The sequence below is a fragment of the Ranitomeya imitator genome, chromosome 1 (genome assembly GCF_032444005.1).
Source record: "Ranitomeya imitator isolate aRanImi1 chromosome 1, aRanImi1.pri, whole genome shotgun sequence".
Taxonomy (NCBI): Eukaryota; Metazoa; Chordata; class Amphibia; order Anura; family Dendrobatidae; genus Ranitomeya; species Ranitomeya imitator.
Window position 1 is genome coordinate 1186676184 of NC_091282.1, and position 18944 is coordinate 1186695127.

At 48.9% G+C, this 18944-nt stretch overlaps 1 protein-coding gene across 1 annotated transcript in view; it reads right to left on the minus strand.

Moving 5' to 3' along the window:
- TADA2B (transcriptional adaptor 2B) overlaps positions 1-8887 on the minus strand; it is a 48664-nt gene extending 39777 nt beyond the window's left edge. Inside the window, exon 1 of the mRNA XM_069744788.1 lies at positions 8581-8887. Coding sequence (XP_069600889.1) covers positions 8581-8850 — 270 coding nt within the window. The 5' untranslated portion in view covers positions 8851-8887. The remainder of the gene's footprint in view (positions 1-8580) is intronic.
- Positions 8888-18944: the final 10057 nt, after the last annotated feature.

Sequence of the window (18944 nt, forward strand, 5' to 3'; positions counted from 1 at the left end):
AAAACCCCAAAATAAACACTGCACAATTTGAGTTTTTTTCCTACCAGTTTGATTTTTTTCGGTACATTTTTTATTGTAAAATGAACAATGTTACACAAAACGACAACCTGTGCTGCAAAAGAAAGAAAAAAAAAAAAAAAGGTTATGGCTGTTGGAAGAAAGGGGGAGGGGAGAAACAAGAGCAAAAAAAACAAAACAAAAAACTCTTCCTAAATAAATGAATGTATATAATATGCAAATTGCCTCTGAGAAAAAAGAGGACTTAAACTCTATAGTGCCACCTGTTGGAAGTAGCTTACCTAGCCAAACCAGTTCTCATGCTTCGCACTGACGAGGGCCAACAGCCCGAAACACAGTGTCTGCGAATTGAGATATTGATTTGGCTTTTATCCTAAATCATATTGCACGACTCGTTAAAGGGTTGATTGTGACTTGTAGGATCGCTACTTCCAACAGGTGGCGCTATAGAGTTTAAGTCCTCTTTTTTCTCAGAAGAGGCAATTTGCATATTATATTTCCCAGAGGAGCATTGCACGGCGAATAAGCCTCCTTACCTTGACAAGCCAGAGATGGTATGTCACTCTCCATAAGGAGAAACGATACCCCTTAGACCCCTGAATGTATATACAGAGTACAGACCAAAAGTTTTGACACACCTGCTAATTTAAAGATTTTTCTGTATTTTCATGACTATGAAAATTGTACATTCACACTGAAGGCATCAAAACTATGAACTAACACATGTGGAATTTTAGACTTAACAAAAAAGTGTTACTACCTCTTAAAGCTCAACAAGAGAATGCCAAGAGTGTGCAAAGCAGTCATCAAAGCAAAAGGTGGCTACTTTGAAGAACCTAGAATAGAAGACATAATGTCAGTTGTTTCACACTTTTTTGTTAAGTACCGTATATACTCGAGTATAAGCCGAGATTTTCAGCCCAAATTTTTGGGCTGAAAGTGCTCCTCTCGGCTTATACTCGAGTCAAGGTGGGTGGCAGGGTTGGCGGGTGAGGGCGCTGAGGCATACTTACCTGCTTCCAGCGATCCTGGCGCTCCCCCTGCCGTCCCACGGTCTTCGGTGCTGCAGTTCTTCCCCTCTTCAGCGGTAACGTGGGACCACTCATTAGAGAAATGAATATGCGGCTCCACCTCCCATAGGGGTGGAGCCGCCTATTCATTTCTCTAATCAGTGGTGCCGGTGACCGCTGATAGAGGATGAGGCTGCACCACCGAAGACCAGCTGTCCGGGAGAAGGAGCCGGACGCCGGGACCAGGTAAGTATGCCATATTCACCTGTCCCCGTTCCAGCCGTCAGGCGCCGCACCATCTTCCCGGCGTCTCTGCTCTCTGACTGTGCAGGTCAGAGGGCGCGATGACGCATATAGTGTGCGCGGCGCCCTCTGCCTGATCAGTCAGTGCGGAGAGACGCCGGGACGAGACGCCGGGAGCTGCAATCAAGAAAGGTGAGTATGTATTTTTTTGTTTTTTTTTATTGCAGCAGCAGCAATGGCACAGATATATGTGGAGCATCTATGGGGAAATATGAACGGTGCAGAGCACTATATGGGGCACAGCTATGGGGAAATATGAACGGTGCAGAGCACTATATGGGGCACAGCTATGGGACAATATGAACGGAGCAGAGCACTATATGGGGCACAGATATGGGACAATATGAACGGAGCAGAGCACTGTATGGCACAGCTATGGGACAATATGAACGGAACAGGGCACTATATGGCACAGCTATGGGGCAATATGAACGGTGCAGAGCACTATATGGCACAGCTATGGGACAATATGAACGGAGCAGAGCACTGTATGGCACAGCTATGGGACAATATGAACGGAACAGGGCACTATATGGCACAGCTATGGGGCAATAATGGACGGTGCAGAGCACTATATGGGGCACAGCTATGGGACAATATGAACGGAGCAGAGCACTATATGGCACAGCTATGGGGCAATATGAACGGTGCAGAGCACTATATGGGGCACAGCTATGGGACAATATGAACGGAGCAGAGCACTATATGGGGCACAGCTATGAAACAATATGAACGGAGCAGAGCACTATATGGGGCACAGCTATGGGACAATAATGAACGGTGCAGAGCACTATATGGGGCACAGCTATGAAACAATATGAACGGAGCAGAGCACTATATGGGGCACAGCTATGAAACAATATGAACGGAGCAGAGCACTATATGGGGCACAGCTATGGGACAATAATGAACGGTGCAGAGCACTATATGGGGCACAGCTATGGGACAATAATGAACGGTGCAGAGCACTATATGGCAGAGCTATGGGGCAATAATGAACGGTGCAGAGCGCTATATGGCACAGCTATGGGACAATAATGAACGGTGCAGAGCACTATATCGCAGAGCTATGGGGAAATATGAACGGTGCAGAGCACTATATGGGGCACAGCTATGGGGAAATATGAACGGTGCAGAGCACTATATGGGGCACAGCTATAAGACAATATGAACGGTGCAGAGCACTATATGGCACAGCTATGGGACAATATGAACGGTGCAGAGCCCTATATGGCACAGCTATGGGGCAATATGAACGGTGCAGAGCACTATATGGCAGAGCTATGGGACAATAATGAACGGTGCAGAGCACTATATGACACAGCTACGGGACAATATGAACGGTGCAGAGCACTATATGGCACAGCTATGGGGCAATATGAACGGTGCAGAGCACTATATGGCACAGCTATAAGACAATATGAACGGAGCAGAGCACTATATGGCAGAGCTATGGGACAATAATGAACGGTGCAGAGCACTATATGACACAGCTACGGGACAATATGAACGGTGCAGAGCACTATATGGCACAGCTATGGGGCAATATGAACGGTGCAGAGCACTATATGGCACAGCTATGGGACAATATGAACGGAGCAGAGCACTATATGGCACAGCTATGGGGCAATATGAACGGTGCAGAGCACTATATGGGGCACAGCTATGAAACAATATGAACGGAGCAGAGCACTATATGGCACAGCTATGGGGCAATATGAACGGTGCAGAGCACTATATGGGGCACAGCTATGAAACAATATGAACGGAGCAGAGCACTATATGGGGCACAGCTATGGGACAATATGAACGGTGCAGAGCAATATATGGCAGAGCTATGGGACAATATGAACGGTGCAGAGCACTATATGGCACAGCTATGGGACAATATGAACGGTGCAGAGCACTATATGGCACAGCTATGGGACAATATGAACGGTGCAGAGCACTATATGGCACAGCTATGGGACAATATGAACGGAGCAGAGCACTATATGGCACAGCTATGGGGCAATATGAACGGTGCAGAGCACTATATGGGGCACAGCTATGAAACAATATGAACGGAGCAGAGCACTATATGGGGCACAGCTATGGGACAATATGAACGGTGCAGAGCAATATATGGCAGAGCTATGGGACAATATGAACGGTGCAGAGCACTATATGGCACAGCTATGGGACAATATGAACGGTGCAGAGCACTATATGGCACAGCTATGGGACAATATGAACGGAGCAGAGCACTATATGGCACAGCTATGGGGCAATATGAACGGTGCAGAGCACTATATGGGGCACAGCTATGAAACAATATGAACGGAGCAGAGCACTATATGGGGCACAGCTATGGGACAATATGAACGGTGCAGAGCACTATATGGGGCACAGCTATGGGACAATATGAACGGTGCAGAGCACTATATGGGGCACAGCTATGAAACAATATGAACGGAGCAGAGCACTATATGGGGCACAGCTATGGGACAATATGAACGGTGCAGAGCACTATATGGGGCACAGCTATGAAACAATATGAACGGTGCAGAGCACTATATGGGGCACAGCTATGGGACAATAATGAACGGTGCAGAGCACTATATGGGGCACAGCTATGGGACAATAATGAACGGTGCAGAGCACTATATGGCACAGCTATGGGGAAATATGAACGGTGCAGAGCACTATATGGCACAGCTATGGGGAAATAATGATCTATTTTTATTTTTGAAATTCACCGGTAAATGCTGCATTTCCACCCTAGGCTTATACTCGAGTCAATAAGTTTTCCCAGTTTTTTGTGGCAAAATTAGGGGGGTCGGCTTATACTCGGGTCGGCTTATACTCGAGTATATACGGTATATAATTCCACATGTGTTAATTCATAGTTTTGATGCCTTCAGTGTGAATTTACAATTTTCACAGTCATGAAAATACCGAAAAATCTTTAACCCCTTAAGCCCCGAGGGTGGTTTGCACGTTAATGACCGGGCCAATTTTTACAATTCTGACCACTGTCCCTTTATGAGGTTATAACTCTGGAACACTTCAACGGATCCCCGTGATTCTGACATTATTTTCTCGTGACATATTGTACTTCATGATAGTGGTAAAATTTATTCGATATAACTTGCGTTTATTTGAGATAAAAAAACGGAAATTTGGCGAAAATTTTGAAAATTTCGCAATTTTCCAACTTTGAATTTTTATGCCCTTAAATCAGAGATATGTCATGCAAAATACTTAATAAGTAACATTTCTCACATGTCTACATTACATCAGCACAATTTTGGAACCAAAATTTTTTTTTGTTAGGGAGTTATAAGGGTTAAAAGTTCACCAGCAATTTCTCATTTTTACAACACCATTTTTTTTTAGGGACCACATCTCATTTGAAGTCATTTTGAGGGGTCTGTATGATAGAAAATACCCAAGTGTGACACCATTCTAAAAACTGCACCCCTCAAGGTGCTCAAAACCACATTCAAGAAGTTTATTAACCCTTCAGGTGTTTCACAGGAATTTTTGGAATGTTTAAATAAAAATGAACATTTAACTTTTTTTTCACACAAAATTTATTTCAGCTCCAATTTGTTTTATTTTACCAAGGGTAACAGGAGAAATTGGACCCCAAAAGTTGTTGTACAATTTGTCCTGAGTACGCTGATACCCCATATGTGGGGGTAAACCACTGTTTGGGCGCATGGCAGAGCTCGGAAGGGAAGGAGCGCCATTTGACTTTTCAATGCAAAATTGACTGGAATTGAGATGGGACGCCATGTTGCGTTTGGAGAGCCACTGATGTGCCTAAACATTGAAACCCCCCAAGTGACACCATTTTGGAAAGTAGACCCCTTAAGGAACTTATCTAGATGTGTGGTGAGCACTTTGACCCAACAAGTGCTTCATAGAAGTTTATAATGCAGAGCCGTAAAAATAAAAAATCATATTTTTTCACCAAAATGATGTTTTTGCCCCCAATTTTTTATTTTCCCAAGGGTAAGAGAAGAAATTAGACCACAAAAGTTGTTGTGCAATTTGTCCTGAGTACGCTGATACCCCATATGTGGGTGTAAACCATTGTTTGGGCGCATGGCAGAGCTCGGAAGGGAAGGAACGCCATTTGACTTTTCAATGCAAAATTGACTGGAATTAAGATGGGACACCATGTTGCGTTTGGAGAGCCACTGATGTGCCTAAACATTAAAACCCCCCACAAGTGACACCATTTTGGAAAGTAGACCCCCTAAGGAACTTATCTAGATGTGTTTTGAGAGCTTTGAACCCCCAAGTGTTTCACTACAGTTTATAACGCAGAGCCGTGAAAATAAAAATTCCTTTTTTCTTTCACAAAAATGATTTTTTAGTCCCCAGTTTTGTATTTTCACAAGGGTAACAGGATAAATTGGACCCCAAAAGTTGTTGTCCAATTTGTCCTGAGTACGCTGATACCCCATATGTGGGGGGGGGGGGAACCACTGTTTGGGCGCATGGCAGAGCTCAGAAGGGAAGGAGCGCCATTTGGAATACAGACTTAGATGGATTGGTCTGCAGGCGTCACGTTGCATTTGCAGAGCCCCTGATGTACCCAAACAGTACAAACCCCCCACAAGTGACCCCATATTGGAAACTAGACCTCCCAAGGAACTTACCTAGATGGGGGTTCAAGGTTCTCACAACACAAGTGTTTCACTGCAGTTTACAACGCAGAGCCGTGAAAATATAAAAATCTTATTTTTCCCACAAAAATGATTTTTAGCCCCCAAAATTGTTATTTTCCCAAGGATAACAAGAGAACTTGGACCACAAAAGTTGTTGTCCAGTTTGTCCCGAGTACGCTGATACTCCGTATGTTGGGGTAAACCCCTGTTTGGGCACACGGGAGAGCTCGGAAGTGAAGGAGCACTGTTTTACTTTGTCAACGCAGAATTGGCTGGAATTGAGATCGGATGCCATGTCGCGTTTGGAGAGCCCCTGATGTGCCTAAACAGTGGAAACCCCCAATTATAACTGAAACCCTAATCCAATATCACCCCTAACCCTAATCCCAACAGTAACCCTAACCACACCTCTAACCCTGACACACCCCTAATTCTATATAGAAAAGAAAGAGCAGCATCCATACCAGGTGATGATTGTCCAAAACTAGTCTTTATTCTGCCATGGTAAAATACAACGTTTCGGCCTGGTTGGCCTTTGTCAAGTATATATACGTTTTTGTCCGATTGGATCCTTGGACTTTGGAGCGTGCATCCCTTGTCTGAGTGCTGATGGTTGACTTCTGTGCACACCCCTAATTCTAATCCCAACCATAAATGTAATCCAAACCCTAACCCTAACTTTAGCCCCAACCCCAACTTTAGCTCCAACCCTAGCCCTAACCCCAGCCCCAACCCTAGCCCTAACCCCAGCCCTAGCCCTAACCCTAGCGGGAAAATGGAAATAAACATTTTTTAAATTTTATTATTTTTCCCTAACTAAGGGGGTGATGAAGGGGGGTTTGATTTACTTTTATAGCTTTTTTATATCGGATTTTTATGATTGGCAGCCGTCACGCACTAAAAGACGCTTTTTTATAGCAAAAAAGTTTTTGCATTACCACATTTTGAGAGCTATAATTTTTCCATATTTTGGTCCACAGAGTCATCTGGGGTCTTGTTTTTTGCGGGACGAGTTGACGTGTTTATTGGTAACATTTTCGGACATGTGACATTTTTTGATCACTTTTTATTCCGATTTTGTGAGGCAGAATGACCAAAAACCAGCTATTTATGAATTTCTTTTGGGGAGGCGTTTATACCGTTCCGCGTTTGGTAAAATCGATAAAGCAGTTTTATTCTTCGGGTCAGTACGATTACAGCGATACCTCATTTATATCATTTTTTTTTATGTTTTGGCGGTTTTATACGATAAAAAATATTTTATAGAAAAAATAATTATTTTGGCATCGCTTTATTCTCAGGACTATAACTTTTTTATTTTTTGCTTATGATGCTGTATGGCGGCTCGTTTTTTGCGGGACAAGATGACGTTTTCAGCGGTACCATGGTTATTTATATCTGTCCTTTTGATCGCGTGTTATTCCACTTTTTGTTCGGCGGTATGATAAAGCGTTGTTTTTTGGCTTGTTTTTTTTTTTTCTTACGTGTTCACTGAAGGGGTTAACTAGTGGGCCAGTTTTATAGGTGGGGTCGTTACGGACGCGGCGATACTAAATGTGTACTTTTATTGTTTTTTTTTTTTTTAGATAAAGAAATGTATTTATGGGAATAATATTTTTTTTAATTTATTTAGGATTTTTTTTTTTTTTTTTTTTACACATGTGGAATTTTTTTTTTTTTACTTTTTTACTTTGACCCGGGGTGGGGGGGGGGGGGTGGACATCACAGATCGCCGATCTGACAGTTTGCACAGCACTCTGTTAGATCGGCGATCTCAGTCAAATCGCTGCAGGCTTAGCCTGGCTTACCAGCGCCTGCAGGCGACCCGGAAGTACTCTCTGCAGGACCCAGATGCAGCCCCGCGGCCATTTTGGATCCGGGGACTGCAGGGAGAAGACGCTCGGTACACGGTGAGTACATCACCGTGTACCGATCGTCTCAGGGAAGCCCGCAGGGAGCCCCCTCCCTGTGCGATGCTTCCCTGTACCGCCGGTACACTTCGATCATGTTTGATCGCGGTGTGCCGGGGTTAATGTGCTGGGGCGATCCGTGACTGCTCCTGGCACATAGTGCCGGATGTCAGCTGCGATAGTCAGCTGACACCCGGCCGCGCTCCCCCCCTTGAGCGCGGCCGATCGCTATGACGTACTATCCCGTCACTGGGAATTAAGGCCCACCCCACCTCGACGGGATAGTACGTCATATGGGATTAAGGGGTTAAATGGGAAGGTGTGTCCAAACTTTTGGTCTGTACAAATATATATTTTGGACATTGTGCAAATTTTGTAAAAGTTGTTATATATTATTATTATTTATTATTATAGCGCCATTTATTCCATGGCGCTTTACATGTGAGGAGGGGTATACATAATAAAAACAAGTACAATAATCTTGAACAATACAAGTCACAACTGGTACAGGAGAGAGAGGACCCTGCCCGCGAGGGCTCACAATCTACAAATATATATATATATATAGTAAATAAGTAAAATAAAATGAATGAAAATAACACTAAAAAAGAGGAGCGGGGATTGCTGGGACTTGTAGTGCTCTCGCACACCCCCTGCAGGCCGCAGTACGCCACTTACCCAATTCCCAAAGCCGAACTGTTCGATGGCATCCAGCAGCAGCTGCTCTTCCCTGCTCGTCCAGCCTCCCTCCGCCTCGGGCCCCCAGAGAGTGAAGCGCCCCCCGTCCACCAGCTGGTATCCATGCCACCGCCGGTGATTGCCAATCTCTGCCCCCGCTGAGAAGCACTGGATGCACAGCTCGATGTCCTGGCACTCGGTGCAGCGGATGCGCAGGCTTGTCACGTCGTCCAGGCAGTAAACGCAGTACTTCTTGCCCAGGTCCGCCATCTTGGCCGCCGAGCTGTTGTTGCTCCGCTCGCGAGTATTGAATTCGCAGGTTGAATGGTAAATGCTAGAGTGTATGGGCTCCTTCCAGGTGTGACGTCATTTCCGGGGGCGTGTCATACGGGAGGGGGCGTGTTCTGAGTTCACATCATGGGCGTGTTCTCTTTTTACAAGGCGGCAGATGAAAGCAGCATGAAATGAAAGCAGCATGATAGCAGCATTAGCTTGTGGACGCCATGGAGGTCAGTGGTTTCAGGCTGAGAAAATGCTACTTGCTGATCGCTATTGGGGGCAGGCCCTGCGGTGGGATTTTGGGGGGCTCTGCTGCTGCTGGCTATTGGGGGGGACCCCTGCGGTGGGATTTGGGGGGGCTCCGCCGCTGCTGGCTATTGGGGGGGACCCCTGAGGTGGGATTTTGGGGGGCTCTGCTGCTGGCTATTGGGGGGGACCCCTGAGGTGGGATTTTGGGGGGCTCCGCTGCTGGCTATTGGGGGGGACCCCTGCGGTGGGATTTTGGGGGGCTCTGCTGCTGGCTATTGGGGGGGACCCCTGAGGTGGGATTTTGGGGGGCTCCGCTGCTGCTGGCTATTGGGGGGGACCCCTGCGGTGGGATTTGGGGGGGCTCCGCTGCTGCTGGCTATTGGGGGGGGGACCCCTGCGGTGGGATTTGGGGGGGCTCCGCTGCTGCTGGCTATTGGGGGGGGACCCCTGAGGTGGGATTTTGGGGGGCTCCGCCGCTGCTGGCTATTGGGGGGGACCCCTGCGGTGGGATTTTGGGGGGCTCTGCTGCTGGCTATTGGGGGGGACCCCTGAGGTGGGATTTTGGGGGGCTCCGCTGCTGCTGGCTATTGGGGGGGACCCCTGCGGTGGGATTTGGGGGGGCTCCGCTGCTGCTGGCTATTGGGGGGGGGACCCCTGCGGTGGGATTTGGGAGGGCTCCGCTGCTGCTGGCTATTGGGGGGGGGACCCCTGAGGTGGGATTTGGGAGGGCTCCGCTGCTGCTGGCTATTGGGGGGGGGACCCCTGCGGTGGGATTTGGGGGGGCTCCGCTGCTGCTGGCTATTGGGGGGGACCCCTGCGGTGGGATTTGGGGGGCTCCGCTGCTGCTGGCTATTGGGGGGGACCCCTGAGGTGGGATTTGGGGGGGCTCCGCTGCTGCTGGCTATTGGGGGGGACCCCTGCGGTGGGATTCTGGGGGGCTCCGCTGCTGCTGGCTATTGGGGGGACTCCTGCGGTGGGATTTTGGGGGGCTCTGCTGCTGCTGGCTATTGGGGGGGACCCCTGCGGTGGGATTTGGGAGGGCTCCGCTGCTGCTGGCTATTGGGGGGACCCCTGCGGTGGGATTTTGGGGGGCTCCGCTGCTGCTGGCTATTGGGGGGGACCCCTGCGGTGGGATTTTGGGGGGGCTCCGCTGCTGCTGGCTATTGGGGGGGACCCCTGCGGTGGGATTTTGGGGGGGCTCCGCTGCTGCTGGCTATTGGGGGGGACCCATTTTAGTGGGGGGCAACCTGCTTGTGAGGGGGTGACCTGCTGCTGGCAATTGGGGGGGCCCCTGTGGTGGGATTTAGTGGTGACCTGCTGTTTATGGGGTGACCTGTTTGGGGTGGGAGACCTGCTGCTGGCTATTGGGGTGACCCCTATGGTGGGACCCCTGTGGTGTGATTTGGGGGCGACCTGCTTGCGGGGGACCCCTTTTAGGGAGGGTGACCTGCTTATTGTTGAGTTTGGGGAGGCGACCTGATTGTGGCGGGACCCCTTTTAGTGGGGGCGACCTGCATGTGGAGGGGTGACCTGATGGCTATTGATGGGCCCGTGGTGGGGTTTGGAGGTGACGTGCTGCTTACGGGGTGGACCCCTTTTAGTGGGGGCTATTGGGGAGACCCCGGTGGTGGGGTTTGAGGGCGACATGCTTGTGGTCGGGTTTTGGGAGGGCGTGACCTGCTGTCTATTGGGGGGACCCTTGTGGTGGGATGTGGGGGGAGACCTGCTGGAAGCTATTGGGGGACCCCTGTGGTGGGATGTGGGGGTGACCTGCTTGTGGTGGGATGTGGGGAGGCGACCTGCATGTGATGAGTGACCTGCTGCAGTCTATTGGGGGGACCCCTGTGGTGAGATTTGAGGGCGACCTGCTTGTGGGGTGCGACCTGCTTGTTGTTGAATGTGGGGAGGCGACCTGCTTGTCGTTGAATGTGGGGAGGCGACCTGCTTGTCGCGGAATGTGGGGAGGCGACCTGCTTGTCGCGGAATGTGGGGAGGCGACCTGCTTGTCGCGAAATGTGGGGAGGCGACCTGCTTGTCGCGGAATGTGGGGAGGCGACCTGCTTGTCGCGGAATGTGGGGAGGCGACCTGCTTGTCGCGGAATGTGGGGAGGCGACCTGCTTGTCGCGGAATGTGGGGAGGCGACCTGCTTGTCGCGGAATGTGGGGAGGCGACCTGCTTGTCGCGGAATGTGGGGAGGCGACCTGCTTGTCGCGGAATGTGGGGAGGCGACCTGCTTGTCGCGGAATGTGGGGAGGCGACCTGCTTGTCGCGGAATGTGAGGAGGCGACCTGCTTGTCGCGGAATGTGGGGAGGCGACCTGCTTGTCGCGGAATGTGGGGAGGCGACCTGCTTGTCGCGGAATGTGGGGAGGCGACCTGCTGCTGGCTATTGGGGAGGATCCCGTGGTGGGATTTGGGGTGGACCTGCTGCTTACGGATGGAACCCTTTTATTTGGGGGCGACCTGCTTATGGGTTGGGTTTGGGGGGGCTGAAGAGAGTTTAAGCTGGGTGGGGGGGTGGACATCCGAAGGGGGTGTGTGCTGGGTGGGGGGGTTGGACGTCCGATGGGGGGTTGGACATCCGATGGGTGGGGGGGTCCACGTCTGATGGGGGTTTGTGCTGGGTGGGGGGTCTGCATCTGGGGGTTTGTGCTGGGTGGGGGGGTCTGCATCTGGGGGTTTGTGGGGGTTGGACGTCTGATGGGGGTTTGTGGGGGTTGGACGTCCGAAGTGGGGGGGGTGCTGGGTGGGGGGGTCCACGTCCGATGGGGGTTTGTGCTGGGTGGGGGGGGGGGTCCACGTCCGATGGGGGTTTCTCCTGGGTGGGGGGTCTGCATCTGGGGGTTTGTGCTGGGTGGGGGGGTCCGCGTCCGATTGGGGTTTGTGGGGGTTGGACGTCCGATGGGGGTTTGTGGGGGTTGGATGTCCGATGGGGGTTGGATGTCCGATGGGGGTTGGACGTCCGATGAGAGTTTAAGCTGGGGTGGCGTTCGATTTGGGGGGGGGGGGTGTCTGATGGGATTTATGGTTGGGGCAGGGGGCGTTGTGTTTGGATTTACGCTTGAGGGGAGGGAATGTCTGGTGGGCTTTGGATTTATGCTGTGTGGACCCGCTGGTAAATGTGAGGTGGAGGTTTCTGACTGGGGGAGCGAGGTTATGCTGTGTGGCCTGCTGGTTAATGTGAGGTGGAGGTTTCTGACTGGGGGAGCGAGGTTATCCTGTGTGGCCTGCTGGTTAATGTGAGGTGGAGGTTTCTGACTGGGGGAGCGAGGTTATCCTGTGTGGCCCGCTGGTTAATGTGAGGTGGAGGTTTCTGACTGGGGGAGCGAGGTTATCCTGTGTGGCCCGCTGGTTAATGTGAGGTGGAGGTTTCTGACTGGGGGAGCGAGGTTATCCTGTGTGGCCCGCTGGTTAATGTGAGGTGGAGGTTTCTGACTGGGGGAGCGAGGTTATCCTGTGTGGCCTGCTGGTTAATGTGAGGTGGAGGTTTCTGACTGGGGGAGCGAGGTTATCCTGTGTGGCCCGCTGGTTAATGTGAGGTGGGGGTTTCTGACTGGGGGAGCGAGGTTATCCTGTGTGGCCCGCTGGTTAATGTGAGGTGGAGGTTTCTGACTGGGGGAGCGAGGTTATGCTGTGTGGCCCGCTGGTTAATGTGAGGTGGAGGTTTCTGACTGGGGGAGCGAGGTTATGCTGTGTGGCCCTCTGGTTGATGTGAGGTGGAGGTTTCTGACTGGGGGAGCGAGGTTATGATGTGGGGGGGCTAATGCTTCACTGGGGTACACAAAAAAACATGGGTGTATGCTGCTTATGCTATGCAAAAAAAAAAATGAGGTATTTCCCTGTAGAGTAGGCTACACCACCAACTGGCACGACGCTAATCCTTTTTAGCTTAAAGGGACTCTGTCACCTGAATTTGGCGGGACTGGTTTTGGGTCATATGGGCGGAGTTTTCAGGTGTTTGATTCACCCTTTCCTTACCCGCTGGCTGCATGCTGGCTGCAATATTGGATTGAAGTTCATTCTCTGTCCTCCATAGTACACGCCTGTGCAAAGCAATCTTGCCTTGTGCAGGTGTGTACTATGGAGGACAGAGAATGAACTTCAATCCAATATTGCAGCCAGCATGCAGCCAGCGGGTAAGGAAAGGGTGAATCAAACACCCGAAAACTCCGCCCATATGACCCAAAACCAGTCCCGCCAAATTCAGGTGACAGGTTCCCTTTAATGTCAGTAGGAGGCAGACGTGGGTCTGGACCGCCCAGCCCAGTTTCTGACTTAGGTTTTGGGTTTTTTTTATTAACGATTTTCCTTTTTCTCTTTAATTTTTTTTTTTTCCAGATACGGCTTTTGAGGGCGACAGTGGAATTGTCACTCTAATCTCCCACCTAGAATTGTCACTACCGTATCATCTGTGGTCTAAGAGGCAAGGCCCTAACACGTCAAGAGTGTTTGTGGTTCCCCAGAGGACGGTCCATGCCACGAATCCCCCTACCCTCTCGCCCCCCCAGAGCCAGATAGAGTAGGGAGGAAAGATGAATCCGTTATTTGCCAGCCGCCGAAAGGTCTGCGTCCAGGTTATTCCATGCCCATCTTCATCATCGGTCTGCGAAGAATGATGTGTGATCTTCAGGACAGGTATATCCTACCTGGCAATGAGGGGGCTACTTTAAAAAAAAAAAATGGAAAGGACAGGACAAATATGTCCTAGTTTGCCCCTGAGCAATATGGACATCTCCTGGGGAAACCTTCCTATTCATGCAGCCTCCATGTTTTCCAGAGGTTCCTGTGACCCTGCTCTTAAAATATCCAGGCTTCGGTCTAGGCCTTCTCTGGTGGCCGGTCCACACCGCCAGCGCCCTGAACAATCATGCACGCCAACTTTCTAGTGCGTCCTACTCTGCGCCTATCAGTTTAAGAGTTCTTCGCTTCTGCAGCAGAGGACTAAAGTCTGCCTCCCAAGAGATCTGCAGTTCAATTTTGGTTGTTTTGGAAATGTTCTGTCCAAAAAACCGACGGGACAACTCTCCAACCCGCCAGGAAAAGACGAGACCTTCCTTTAGGCCAGCCCCCTCCTGGCATCCATGAACCCACCAGCACTGGTCTGCTAGGCCTGGATCTAGCAGACTCTCTTCGACATGATGGGGCTTTCCCACCTTGGATGTTTCTCAGGGTCGGCTGCCGTGTCCTTCACTATTCAAGGCCGGTATTATGATCTCTGGTCTGGGACACCGAAACCTCAGACACCGGAGGCAGGCCTGGGGGGAACAGAGCCACATACCAAACCGACAGTCCAGCCTGCAAGCACCAACAGCATATTACAGTTTTACAATACTTTAGAAATGCATAAAATGAAACAAGCAAAGGCTGAACTGGATGGACAAATGTCTTTTTTCGGCCTTACTTACTTACTAACTAAAAAAAATTTTCAACAGCGCATGTGCGGCGAAACTCCGCCCCCTCCTCCCCGGAACTCACAATGGGCCACGGATGCGTTGTAAAACTGCCTCCGCTGCCCACGTTGTTCTACATAAAACACACTGTCCGACGGTTTGCGACGGCCCGTACCGACGGATTACTGTGAAAGTAGCCTAAGCCCCGCTCACTGCCACACCTCTTCCTTCAGTTCCTCCTACGGCTGCATGCGTCCTGCATACCCTATCTTTAATATTGGGTACGCAGACCAATCGGATGCCTCCACATGCGTTGTTTTAACGCTGCGCCGACCGCAATAAAATGCAACATGTTGCGCTCGACGCAGTTCAGCGCATCTTCAAAATGAGGCATGCCTGCGTACCCAATGTTAAAGATAGGGGACGCATGCAGACTTAGGCGGAGCTGAAAGAAGAGGTGCAGCAGTGGGCGAGGCTTAATGGAGGAAGAAGGCTGGCGAACGCTGGTGTGAAACCTGCCTGAGACAGGTAAACCACTTTTGAAACAATGTTCACTTGTACAAGCTCTTAGCCCCTTTGTGGCGGGGCCAATTTTTTAAAATCTGACCAGTGTCACTTTATATAGTAATAACTCTGGAATGCTTCAACAACCCATTGATTTTGAGATTAAATTTTTTTTTTTCGTATGATAATGGTAAACTTGGGTTGATATGTTTTGCTTTATTTTGTAAAAAAATCAGTAATTTTACAAATTTTAAAATACAGAAATTTTGAATGATTTTCCCTTTAAGGCCGGAGTCACACTAGAGAGGAATACGGACGAGTGCTATGCGAGAAAAAAATCGCATAGCACTCGGACCAATGTTAATCTCCCATCACTTTTTTTTTTTCACGGCTGTATTATATGTATTATATTATACCTTCTTTCATTCTCTATCAAGAACTGCCATCCCGCTCAGGTCACCCCCACTTTCCACACCTATAGAAACATACAGGCCATTAACACCCAGAAACTTATGATGAACTTGCAGTCCTCATTGGCCCCTATTTCCTCCATCTCATGTCCTGATTCTGCATTGAAGCATTACAATGAAACCCTGCAAAGTGCTCTGGATGAAGCTGCTCCTCCTATACATAAAACAACTCGGCACAGACGGCAACAACCGTGGCACACGCTGCAAACACGTTTCCTGCAGCGGTGCTCCAGGTGCGCAGAACGTCTGTGGAGAAAATCTAATCTACCCGAAGATTTCATCCATTATAAGTTCATGCTAAAGACATACAATTCTGCCCTTCACCTCTCCAAACAAACCTACTTCAACACCCTCATCACCTCCCTGTCCAATAACCCTAAACGTCTCTTTGACACGTTCCAGTCCCTACTCAACCCAAGAGAGCAGGCCCCAACCACGGATCTCCGTGCTGACGATCTGGCCAATTACTTCAAAGAAAAAATTGACCACATTCGACAGGAAATCATCTCCCAATCTCTTCATACCATGCACTGTCCTCCCTCCCCCACTGCATCTAGTTCACTCTCTGACTTTGAAGCAGTTACAGAAGAAGAAGTAAGCAGGCTCCTTGCATCTTCTCGCCCGACCACTTGCACCAGTGACCCCATTCCGTCACATCTCCTCCAGTCCCTTTCCCCGGCTGTCACCTCTCACCTAACAAAAATATTCAACCTTTCCCTCACTTCCGGTATTTTTCCCTCCTCATTTAAGCATGCCATCATACATCCATTACTTAAAAAACCATCCCTCGATCAAAACTGTGCCGCTAATTATAGACCTGTCTCTAATCTTCCCTTCATCTCTAAACTCCTCGAACGCCTGGTCCACTCCCGTCTTACCCGCTATCTCTCAGATAACTCTCTTCTCGACCCTCTTCAATCTGGCTTCCGCTCTTTACACTCTACTGAAACTGCCCTCATTAAAGTCTCTAATGACCTACTAACAGCTAAATCTAATGGTCACTACTCCATGCTAATTCTCTTGGATCTCTCTGCAGCATTCGACACTGTGGATCATCAGCTCCTCCTCACTATGCTCCGCTCCATCGGCCTCAAGGACACCGTTCTCTCCTGGTTCTCCTCCTATCTCTCTGACCGATCCTTCACTGTATGTTTTGCTGGTTCCTCCTCCTCTCACCTTCCCCTTACTGTTGGGGTTCCTCAAGGATCAGTCCTAGGCCCCCTACTCTTCTCGTTGTATACTGCCCCTATTGGACAAACAATCAGTAGATTTGGTTTCCAGTACCATCTCTATGCTGACGACACCCAATTATACACTTCTGCTCCCGATATCACACCGACCTTTTTAGAAAACACCAGTGATTGTCTTACCGCTGTCTCTAACATCATGTCCTCCCTCTATCTGAAACTAAACCTGTCAAAAACTGAACTCCTCGTGTTCTCTCCCTCTACTAACCTAACTTTGCCTGACATTGCCATCTCCGTGTGCGGTTCCACCATTACTCCAAAGCAACATGCCCGCTGCCTTGGGGTCATCCTTGATTCTGACCTTTCATTCACCCCCTACATCCGATCACTGGCTCGCTCTTCTTACCTGCATCTCAAAAACATTTCTAGAATTCGCCCTTTTCTTAATTTCGACTCTGCAAAAACTCTGACTGTTTCACTTATTCATTCTCGTCTGGACTATTGTAACTCTCTACTAATCGGTCTCCCTCTTGCAAAACTCTCCCCGCTCCAATCTGTCCTGAATGCTGCAGCCAGGATCATATTCCTCACCAACCGTTACACCGATGCCTCTACCCTGTGCCAGTCATTACACTGGCTACCCATCCACTCCAGAATCCAGTACAAAACTACTACCCTCATCCACAAAGCACTCCATGGCTCAGCACCACCCTACATCTCCTCCCTGGTATCAGTCTACCACCCTACCCGTGCCCTCCGCTCCGCTAATGACCTCAGGTTAGCATCCTCAATAATCAGAACCTCCCACTCCCGTCTCCAAGACTTTACACGTGCTGCGCCGATTCTTTGGAATGCACTACCTAGGTTAATACGATTAATCCCCAATCCCCACAGTTTTAAGCGTGCCCTAAAAACTCATTTGTTCAGACTGGCCTACCGCCTCAATGCATTAACCTAACGATCCCTGTGTGGCCTATTTATAATAAAAAAAAAAAAAAAAGGTTCCTCGCATCATGTTCTCATACACTTTATGCAGTATTAGCCCTCTGTGTCTGTACTGCTACATACTTAGGCAGGTAACTGGTTCATGCAGCTTTACATGAACACCCGAGCCTTACACTATAGCTGGTCCGAATAACTAAAGCAATTGTTACCATCCACCTCTCGTGTCTCCCCTTTTCCCCATAGTTTGTAAGCTTGCGAGCAGGGCCCTCATTCCTCCTGGTATCTGTTTTGAACTGTATTTCTGTTATGCTGTAATGTCTATTGTCTGTACAAGTCCCCTCTATAATTTGTAAAGCGCTGCGGAATATGTTGGCGCTATATAAATAAAATTATTATTATTATTATTATTATTATATGTGCGAGTGAAATTGCAGTATGCTGTGACTTGCACCGTATATCAGCCGAGACTCGCCAATGAAAGTCTATTTGTGCAAGAAAAACTCGCACCACACGGGCCATCAGTGTGACTTGCGAGAAATACGCAACGCTGTCCTTTGAAAGGCCGACAATTCAGGTGCAGTGTACAGTAAAATCACTCTGACAGGTTAAAACAGAATAGACATATACACACAGTATAGGTGTATATAAAATCTAAAGAGATACACTACAGACCAAAAGTTTGGACACACCTCATTTAAAGATTTTTCTGTATTTTAAAGACTATGAAAATTGTACACTCACACTGAAGGCATCAAAACTATGAATTAACACATGTGGAATTATATGCTTAACAAAGTGTGAAACAAATGAAATTATGTCTTATATTCTAGGTTCTTCAAAGTAGCCACCTTTTGCTTTGATGACTGCTTTCAACACTCTCGGCATTCTCTTGAAGAGCTGCAAGAGGTAGTCACCGGAAATGGTTTGTGTGCCCTGTCAGGTTTAATAAGTGGGATTTCTTGCCTTATAAATGGGGTTGGGACCATCAGTTGTGTTGTGCAGAAGTCTGGTGGATACACAGCTGATTGTCCTACTGAATAGACTGTTAGCTGCTTTTTTTTCTTGCCATAATACAAATTCTAAGTAAAGAAAAACGAGTGGCCATCATTACTTTAAGAAATGACGGTCAGTCGGTCCGAAAAATTGGGAAAACTTTGAAAGTGTCCCCAAGTGCAGTGGCAAAAACCACCAAGCGCTACAAAGAAACTGGCTCACAGGAGGACCGCCCCAGGAAAGGAATACCAAGAGTCACCTCTGCTTCTGAGGATAAGTTTATCCGAGTCACCAGCCTCAGAAATCGCAGGTTAACAGCAGCTCAGATTAGAGACCAGGTCAATGCC